At 34.1% G+C, this 10,835-nt stretch overlaps 2 protein-coding genes across 2 annotated transcripts; one reads left to right on the plus strand and one right to left on the minus strand.

The window, feature by feature from the left end:
- The first annotated feature begins 321 nt into the window (after positions 1-321).
- On the plus strand, positions 322-1,335 carry LOC139902241 (uncharacterized). The gene has a single exon (XM_071884885.1). It carries the CDS (start codon positions 322-324, stop codon positions 1,333-1,335), a length of 1,014 nt encoding a protein of 337 aa, XP_071740986.1.
- A 7,918-nt stretch (positions 1,336-9,253) lies between these two features.
- On the minus strand, positions 9,254-10,550 carry LOC139902242 (uncharacterized). The gene is made up of 3 exons (XM_071884886.1): positions 10,445-10,550; positions 9,908-10,084; positions 9,254-9,750 (listed from the first exon to the last, which is right to left on the minus strand). The coding sequence occupies exons 1-3, from the start codon at positions 10,548-10,550 to the stop codon at positions 9,254-9,256; spliced, it is 780 nt and encodes a 259-aa protein (XP_071740987.1).
- Positions 10,551-10,835: the final 285 nt, after the last annotated feature.

Raw genomic sequence — 10,835 nt, forward strand, 5'->3', positions numbered from 1 at the left:
TTTGGACAATTGGAAACCCATTATTAACAAAGTCGAGAAGCGTTTATCTTCCTAGAAAGTCAATCTACTCTCGTTTGGCGCTCGCTTAACTTTGATTAAATCAGTTCTAGGATCTCTCGGCACTTACTTTTTCTCCTTCTTTAGAGTGCCAAGAGGTATTATTCATCACCTTGAATCCCTTCGTGCTCGATTTCTTTGGGGAGGTTCTAAGGAAGATTGTAAAATTCATTGGGTAAAATGGGATGTCATCAACAAAAGTAAGGAGAAAGGTGGTCTTGGGGTGGTTAGATTAGACTCACTTAACAAAGCTCTTCTCTTTAAATGGCGGTGGAGGTACGTTTCTTGTCACAATTGGCTTTGGGTTCAAGTGGTCAAAGCGATACATGGTACCCAATCAGATGGTTTAAACCCTCAGTAAGGGGCTGCTGGGCTAATATTAATCGATCTCTGCATTCTCTTGTTGCGGGTAAACCTTCTGTTGCTAACGCTATTAAAATTAAGATTGGAGATGGTGCCAGCACCTCCTTTTGGCATGACAACTGGATTCTTGGTTCGAAACTGAAGGTTGTATATTTTTGCCTTTATGCTCTTGAATCGAACAAATGTTGCACAATTAAAGATCGTCGTTCTGTTGATAATTGGGTTTGGATGTGGCGTCGTCCTCTTCGGTCTGGAGCGGAGATGCAAGAATTTAATCATATGTACACCGCTATTAATATTGTTTCTTTTTCTTCCTCTCCTGATACATGGGTCTGTAATTTTTCGAACCATGGAGCTTATTCTGTTAGATCCCTTCGATACCTGCTTGATGAAGATGAGGTTGAGACGCAGCCTACTACTTGGTGTAATCTAGTCCCTCCAAAAGTAAATTTCTTTTTGTGGCGAGCAAGGCTTAATAAACTTCCGGATAAATGTAATCTTTTGGACAAAGGTATTGCTATTCAAAATCTTTTTTGTTCTTCATGCAACGTGAACATTGAAGATATTCAACATGTCTTCTTTGAGTGTAATATTGCTTCTCAAGTCTGGGCCTACATCGCTACCTGGATTGAAGTGAACATTCCTTCTTGGCATGCTTTCGACGAAATGTGGAATTGGATTAAAACTTCGAGGCAAAATATCAAGATCAACATCATCATCGAAGTCATTTGTTATGCGACGTTGTGGACCCTTTGGCGATTTAGGAATGACAACATCTTTGATCCTTCTAAACTTAAAAAGTGTCACCTTATTGATTCTATTGTTTTAACCTCTTTTAATTGGCTTTCGTCCCGATATAAGAAGGCCAATTTAAATTGGAATATTTGGTTGCAAAACCCCCTTTTGTCTTTGTAATTTTCTAGCTTCTTGCTAGCTTTATTTAAAATTCTCAGCTGTTCAAAAAAAAAAAAAAAAGTATTTGGAGTCAAAATTTAAAAGGAAGATCTTGAAAAGTTAAACAGTACGCTTATTATGGAATGGAGGGTATACATCATAAAGTGACACGCATCAGACGGATTTTTGTTACGATCTGCGCGTTAATTGCCTTCGATTCTTGTAGGATTATTCGTCATTAGATGTAAGACTACCAATTCTGATTGATTGCTAATTTAAAAAATATGAGAAAAGACAAGTTAATCCAGATATTGTGGTAACCAAATTTTTTAATAATAATAATAAACACACGCAATTCACCCGGTATCAGGTCTCGCGCTCGGGGGGCTTGATTACCCGAGGTTTTACCTTCTATGGAGGAGTCAATGTGCTCGTTCATATGAGGGTTTTCTCGCTTACCAAAAAAAAAAGATTTAAAAAAATTATGTTTAGATTATTCAATATAATTTTACTTAGATATGTGTAGTCTAATCGAGTTACACAATAATCAAGTCTGAATCTTTCTTTGATCACTATCAAATATCTCGTAAGTGAGACACTTTTTGTAAAAATATCAAGTGAACTTAACCAGTAGAGTATATCTAATGTTGGGGTAGTCACATTTTTGTTATCGTTGGATCCATGTAGTCTTTTTTAGATCCGGTCATGTTCACACAGAATCTTATAGCATAGTCTTGTATAGTTCGGTTAGTTTATTGGTTTAATAACCTTGGTTATATCGCTTGTTTCGTGGTTTAATGTAATGTTTGCTTTAAAAAAAAAAAAAAAAAAAAAACAACAATAACAAAACCCAATACCACATGAGTGGTGTATGGGGGATGTGATATGTAGACAATCCTTTCCCTATCCGAGAACAAAGACAAGTCATTTCTCTACCCAGAGTAAAACACTCTCAAGAGTAGAGAAAGTCATCCCTCTCTTTATTCGACGGATAAAGAGATTGCTTCCGAGAGGACCTCCGACCTTTAAGTGGGAAAAAGTGTTTTCTTTTTAGTAATAAAAAAATTAAAATAAAAATAAAAACATACGTCATGAAAATGGTAGAATCAATTTTTATGAGTTTTAAATCCTGCATAGAATAATTAATTTATCAAATAATTAATTTATAGACAAACATACGTTTTTCTAAATTTACATATCACTTTGATTAAATTATAGGACAAATAATGTAAAACACAAAAGAAAAATAATTTAGTATTTTAATGTTGGTTTCATGTGGTTGTTTGAAAAGTTGTAAAGAGCACCACAAAGCCAGAAGGGTTGCTTTGGTTAACATCTTTCTAACTGAATGGCACAGATAGATAAATTCCATTTGAGTAATATTAAATCTTTTTACACACTCATTAAGAATCTTTTTAATTATGATTTTTTGGTTAAATAAAAGACATCAATTTCATAAATAAATGTTTTAGAGTATAAGGTGTTGAAAAAGTATATGTCATGAATATTTGGTTAATGTTTTTAATGCATTTTGAAGAAGTATATCTTATTAATATTAAGTTAATTTTATTTATTGTAACATGTGTATATTAAGTTGGGGTTAGCATGGAACGTAGAGAGGATAAAGATCAAATGAGCACCTATTTGAAATTTCGGCTAATCGACAATAATTAATCATTTGTTTCTGTCAATAAGTAGATTAGTTAAATTCAGTTACTAACTATTTTCCTTTACTCCAGTATGCTTTGAGATACTCAGAAAAGATGTCAAAAACGATCATGTTAACTTTAGGGATGACAATCGACGATTGCTTCATCGGATGTCCACCACATTTGATCCATTAAGATGGATAGAGATGATTTAAATAAATGAATAATGAATCTAATATGGTTATCGATTGTGTGGGTGATTTGTGAATTGGATATGTATAGCAATTTATCGTCTATGAATTTATCTATCATCAACTGATATATATATATATATATATATATATATATATATATATATATATATATATATATATATATATATATATATATATATATATATATATATATATATATATATATATATATATATATATATATAGTAGGATCAAGAGGGAAGTAACCAATCGGGGGGAAGCGGAGGGAAGCAAAATTTTTTTTTTTTTCCGTTTTTTGAAAAAACTTTGTTCACGAACATTATAGATGAGATGAAAATATGAACATTTAGTAGAGACGCTTTGTGATAAATGTTTTTATTTTGGCGGGAAAACGCTCGAAGAAGTAATATATAACAATTATCGTGTTTTTCGAGCGTATTTTGAGGTTTAGCTATTGGGGTTTAGATATTAGGGTTTATAGGGTTTAGATATTAGGGTTTAGAAATTTAGGGTTTAGGGTTTAGATTTAGGGTTTAGATTTAGGATTTAGATTGAGTTTTTAATACGAACGGTTTAGAGTTTAGGGTTTAGCGTTTAGGGTTTGGTGTTTTGGGTTTATGGAATAAACCCAAAACACCAAACCCTAAACCCTACCAACGAGCTTCTAGCTCAGTGGTACCCGATGCCTTTGATCCCTGGGCCCACAGTGGGGGAAGCTTTGACACAAGAAAGGCGCAAGTTCGATTCTCAGTCACGGCGCTCCGCATGGAATTATTTCTCCTCCGGGGGGAATTTGTGAAGTGTTTTCGGGGGTCTAGCTAGCTGGGGTAAAAATTGCTCTTGCCGCCACTGTGGGTACTGGGAGGATGTACTTTTCCGGCACAGGTCTCTTTCGGGGTGGGATTGGTGGGTGCTACGGCACACAGGGTTAGCGTGTCCCTGCCATATATACACGTTTTGACACAAACCCTAAACTCTAAATCGGGCTAAATTTTACATCACAAAACATGAAGAAAAAAAACGTTCATATTCTTCACGAACAATATTATCTTGAATGTTATTTTTGTCGATCGTTTTCCCTCATAAATAATAACATTCATCACGAAGTGTCTCTTCTAAATGTTCATATTTTCGTGTGATCTTGATGCAGGAAAAAAAATTTCAAAAAAAAAAACGAAATTTTTTTTTCTTCCCCCCGATTGGTTACTTCCCCATTGATCATGCCCATATATATATATATATATATATATATATATATATATATATATATATATATATATATATATATATATATATATATATATATATATATATATATATATATATATATATATATATATATATATATATAGCCAAAAGTTCAAACGAGAACCACAAAAAAGGCAAAAACTGCGAGAATTTTTATTTTACAAAGATTTCCACATGTGAATAGACCGAATCAACCATAAATATTAATAGAGAGTAATAATGAACATAATAAAGTTTGAAAAAAACTTATATTTTACCTATATAATCAAATATATAGTTTTCTGTTCATATGTGCATACTTGTTTGTGTAAAATGTGAACACTTTATATAGTTAACAATTTAACATGTAATTTTTGGTAATAAACATATGTTTTGTTAATGATATGAACATTAATTAACATTTGCATGTAATTTGTTACATATTAATGCATAAAAATTATGAAATTAAAACTTCTTGCAGTTCTCGCTTTTTTGTGGTTCTTGTTTGTTCCTGACCATATATATATATATATATATATATATATATATATATATATATATATAGAGAGAGAGAGCGAGAGCCCCCCCCCCCCCCTCCTATATACTAAAACACGTGCCAAATTTCGCCGTTTCAGTTCTATTAGATTGTCGTTTTGAGTCCCCCCCCCCCCCAACAAGGTCGGTTTTACACTCTTTTTTCTTCTAAAGTTTATGATAACGTTTTTACTAGGATTGATAATATTACTAAAACATTTAAATATTATAGCCCTTGATTCGCCCAAATGAAAGGTGGGGCAGTGTAAAAATCGACCATCACTTTATATATATCATTATTAATATTAATTTCAGGGATAAAAAATGTAAATATGTGTATAAACAAAAATGGAACTCTTACACATTATTATTATTATTATTATTATTATTATTATTATTATTATTATTATTATTATTATTATTATTATTATTATTATACAATTTTGAATTTATAAAAATTCAAATAATAGTTATGAAATTTTGAATAATGATTACGCAATTTAAATAATGGTTATGTAATTTAGAATGACCGCAATCCGTTCCAATAATGGTTATGTAATTACGAATAATAGTTACGCAATTTCGAATAATGACTATGCAAATTGAATAATGAATATGCAGTTTCAAATTAAACAATCACTTAAAAATAAATTGCATAGTCATTATCCAATATTTTGAAATTGCATAGCCATTATTTTATAGTGAAATAGGATTCTCTTTTTATCCACTTATCGCTTCACTAAAATAACCACACTATTCCACCGCATTGTGTGGACCTTTTTACTAGTTGAAAATAATTGTTGAAAATTTACCTTGTAATATTTACTTGCTCTTTCACTTCTTGCTAAGGTTGTTTGTAGCGTGTGATATCGAGCTCAAAATGCCACCATAACGCCGCTAGCATGACGTTAGTGCAATGTGCTGGCTCACCATCTTCGTGGCGTGCTGGGTAGGAGCAACTAGGGATGGCAATGGATCGGATATGGATCGGGTGAGGCCGTATCCATATCCATATCCATTTATTTTTTTTACTTTTCATCCATCCATATCCATATCCGTCGGGTGAAGCGGGTTAATGGATAATTATCCATGTCCGTTTAAATTTATTTTATTCTTAACAATTATAAGCGGTAGTTCATTATATACGATCAAAAGTAATATTTTTAATAGTTTATGCGACCGAAAGTTACATTTTACTAATATATATAATAAATATTCAATAGATAACCTATTAAACGTGTAAAGATATCGACATGTAAGTTGCTTACTTTTAGTTACATGGAATCACATTTGAACCACCAAAGTACGATAAATACATTTGATTATTTAAACAAAACAAAATATAAGAAGAAAGTTATATTTTTAGAGAAAATATAAAAAAAGATGAATATGAATATAATTAATGAAATATCACTACATAAATGAAACTAATTTGAGTGATAAATTTATATATTTAGTTATTTCGGGTGAAAGCGGGTTCATCCATGGATGAAATTTTTTCATCCACATCCATATCCATATCCATTTAGATCGTCCATATCCACGAATAATCGGGTGGATCAGATGGATATCCACTGGATCGGGTATCCATTGCCATCCCTAGGAGCAACCTCCAGTTCATAAACGTTTTGATCGTCAAAGAGTATATTGTTGTTAGAAATATAAAATAAAAAGGTCACATATTTAAATAATAAAAAATAAAAATTTTCACCTACAAATAATGCATTCCTCTTCTCCAATACATACAGAACTCATTCGAAAATTTATAGAATCTTTATGCAAAGCATTATGTCATTAATTTCAAAATTTGTGATTCTTCATTAGACGATGAAATGTTAGTTAATATAATGCAATTATATGCCAAAGAGTTTGGTCGAGAAGCCAGTGAAAATTGTAGTGCAAGAACATCTTCCGCATGAAACTACATTTCATAGATTGTGAAGGTCTTGATGAAGGTTTTTGGGTTGCCTACTTTATCCAAGGGGCAAATGTATCCTCTAAACCTATTTAAAGGACACTTTAGGATGATTTGTCAATTGTTTATACGAATTGTGCACGAGATTTCTGATTACTCTATACCCTTGCATTTTGAATTACTACGGCAAAAAACAGATCCACTTAGTCGTTTAGGTTTCACCATACAAATGTATGCATATGTCATACGCCAATTGGTAGATCCACTTAGTCGTTTAGGTTTCACCATACAAATGTATGCATGTCATACGCCAATTGGTGTACGATATATATATATATATATATATATATATATATATATATATATATATATATATATATATATATATATATATATATATATATATATATATATATATATTTTGGACAGCGATTAGGATCACTTGAGGGGGACTAAACCACCCGTTGTGATCATCTCCCGTTTCGACTATGTCGATGCAGCGATAATAATCCCGCCCCCATCGCTGCCCGGGAGGAAACCTTGAAACCGATCCAAGGGCACGACCAAGCAAAACCCCCTGCCCTTTACCCCACCCCCCCCCCCCCCCCCCCACACCCACCCACCCACACACACACGCAAACGATATGAGAAAGGTGTCATGGGTGGATACTTTATGGCAGGGATGAAATTGTGTTTTTAATATGTAGCAAACGGGGATCGAACTCCTGACCTCCCCTAAAGGAGGCAGGCCACCATACGATATGTTCACGATATGTTTGACGAGTACTGATAAATTAGTGAGCAGACGTCCGTATTGTGTTTTAAAAACTTTTGTAGGTGTGTTTCGGGCCTATATAATAGTATATCTATGAGAGAACCAACGACAAGTGATATTGTTCGGATATATAGAGATCATGAGCCAAACTTGGTTTTAAAGGGGTGCCTGGAATCAGCGACTACATACATTGAGAATGGAGGAATTTTCGCGAATGCATAAAAAGGCCAGTACACCAATGGTCATAAAGTTTACCCGACGATTATACTTGAAGTTATTGCTTCGTCCGATATGTGGATATCACACATGCTTTTTGGCATTGCATGTGCTAACAATGACATCAACGTTTTGAACAAACCTCCATTGTTCGATTCCATGAAAAACAACACTGCTCCACCCGCACAACAACAACAGCAACAACAAAACTCAATACCACATAAGTAGTGTATGGGGGAGGTGAGATGTAGACAATCCTTCCCCTATCCGAGAATAAAGACAAGTCATTTCTCCACCCAGAGTGGAAACACTCTCAAAAGTAGAGAAAATCATCTCTCTCTATTCGACGGATAGAGAGATTGCTTTCGAGTGGACCTCCGACCAATAAGTAGGAATTTTTTTAAAAAAAAATTAAATTAAATTAAAAATAAAATTGAGACGCCATGAAAATGTAAAATCAAATTTCTATGAGTTTTAAATCCTGCATGAAATTTACTTTAGGCTCTAAGAGTTAGTCAAAAGGATATTATCTATTTGATGATATTTATCCAGATTGTGCTACACTTATAAGACATTTACTTCTCTAACTAACGAGTCACTGCAAAGTTTAAAATGTTTCAATAAAGTGCGCGGAAGAATGTCAATCGAATCTTTGGTGTTTTCATGGTAATTTTGCAATTTACGGATGTCGGGACGATCACACTATGTCAACAAGATGAAACTAATTATTTAGACTTGCGTGGTGTTACACAACATAATATAAAAGGATAATAATTTCACAATTAGTTGGCTCGAGGAAAAAATGCTTAAGCCAGAAGTAGAGTGGCCAAATTATCTTAAGAACTGAAAAAGGAAATATGATGCGTGAGACATAAATACAACAGAATTGTTCATGACCAACTAGGAGACAACCTCACGGAGCACATTGAGGCTCTTCCTTCACATTTTAGCACTTATAATAATTAATCTATTATTATATTTCGGGACTTTTAAATTATTGTATTTTTCTATCTTCAAGAGTTAATAATTATTGTATTCTAAAACAATAAGGAGTTGGCTTAGTGGTGATGACTTGACTTCTCTTAGACCATCTTTATCCCTGAAGGGGATGATAGGCGTGTTGCTGGGTGAGGTGGGGTGCTTAATGAGCATGCTGCCAGACTGCTGGGTAATGGATGGCGTGCTGAGTGGCGTGTTGGGGTATTTTTTATTTCTTTTTCATTTTTCTTGCATTTAATTTATTTGTTTAATTAGTTTATATTATTATTTTGTAATTATAATAACAAATTAATTTAATAAAACACACTAAAATTAATATTAAAAATACGATTACAATCCTAAAAAAGGTCCTAAAAATAGAAAATTACAATACGATAATTAAAAAAACATTACAATAACTAAGCATTACTTAAATGGTACGACGGTAGTTTGGTGGAAGATTCCAAATATGCGCGGTTAAGTCCGCACGAAGTGCATTATGCACATCTTTGTCGCGAATTTTCTTTTCTCGTGCAGCTCGAGTAGTATTTCGATTCCTAACAAAAACGGGTCGGTTTTCTGGCCCATTTAGATACTCTTCGTCGAGTGACGTTACAGCAAAACCATTATCCTCTTGGATCATATTGTGCAATAGAACACAACAATATAATATGCGGTGCAATTTTTTAGCTCTCCAAGCTCGTCCAGGCACACGTAATATATTGAATCTTCCTTGAAGGACACCAAATGTTCGCTCGACATCTTTTCGTGCACTTTCTTGAAAACGTGTAAACTTTGTTGATGGCTCGTCGGTTGGGGATTGGTATGCTTTGATAAGTGTAGCCCAATCAGGATAAATACCGTCGGCGACATAATAACCATGTGTGTAGTCATGACCATTTATTGTAAATGGTGAAGGTAACCGTTCTTAAGAGAATCAAACAATGGGGAACGGTTTAACACATTGAGGTCATTGTTGGAACCTGCAACACCAAAATATGCGTGCCATATCCACATATCATACGAAGCTACGGCTTCGAGAATAAGAGATGGTTTTTCTTTTTATGCCCACTTGTGTATTGACCTTGCCATGCAACGGGACAATTTTTCCATTCCCAATGCATGCAATCGATGTTTCCAATCATGCCCCTAATACCATGCTTTGTTTCATGCCTTTCGTATATTCGTTGCATATCACGTGCAGTTGGTTTACGTAGATATCCTTGTTGGTACAAATCAGTAACACACAAACAAAAGTTGTCTAAACAGTTTAATGAGGTTAGCTCACTCATATGCAAATATTCGTCCCACATATCACCCCCCGTACCGTACGCCAACTGGCGTAATGCAGATGTGCACTTTTGATATATATTAAAACTTTGACGACCAACGACGTCGTATGCGTGCCTAAAATATGCAAAGTGTGCGGGTAAAGGATTAATAGTGCAGTCGCGTATACCTGCTATGATACGCTCGAATAATTGCGGACTCATCCGATAACGTCTTTTAAATTTGTGATCGGGAAACGTATGTTGTTCAGCAAAATAGTCTCTGTGTAGACGTACAGCCGCACCTTCGTGATCCTTAGGGATATAGATTCAGGCTCGTCGAGGTCGCTGACTTGGGCCCTCACCAGCTTCTCGGTCTAGCTCTTCGGCGCACGAACGCATAACACTTATTTCATCGTCCGAAGAATCATCGTCGACGATCTTTAAATAGGCATCCATTTTGATTAAAATGTGATAGTTGATGTGATAGTAGAAATTGAAATTGGAAAGTGAATGAGAGTGTGTTTGAAATTGTGTTTGTATATTGTATATAATAGAGAAAACTAAATTTTTTTAATTAATATATGTATATATCCGTTAGTTTTTGATGGTTTGTATATCTCCACGTCGCCACAAATGTTCAACACGCACCTACTTCTCTCGTGTTAGCTTGATGCACGCGGCCGAAAATATAGTCCAACACGCCACGCTACGGCGTGTTGAACGGCGTGTTGGCCAACACAC

This window comes from Rutidosis leptorrhynchoides, chromosome 3 (assembly GCF_046630445.1).
Source record: "Rutidosis leptorrhynchoides isolate AG116_Rl617_1_P2 chromosome 3, CSIRO_AGI_Rlap_v1, whole genome shotgun sequence".
Taxonomy (NCBI): domain Eukaryota; kingdom Viridiplantae; phylum Streptophyta; class Magnoliopsida; order Asterales; family Asteraceae; genus Rutidosis; species Rutidosis leptorrhynchoides.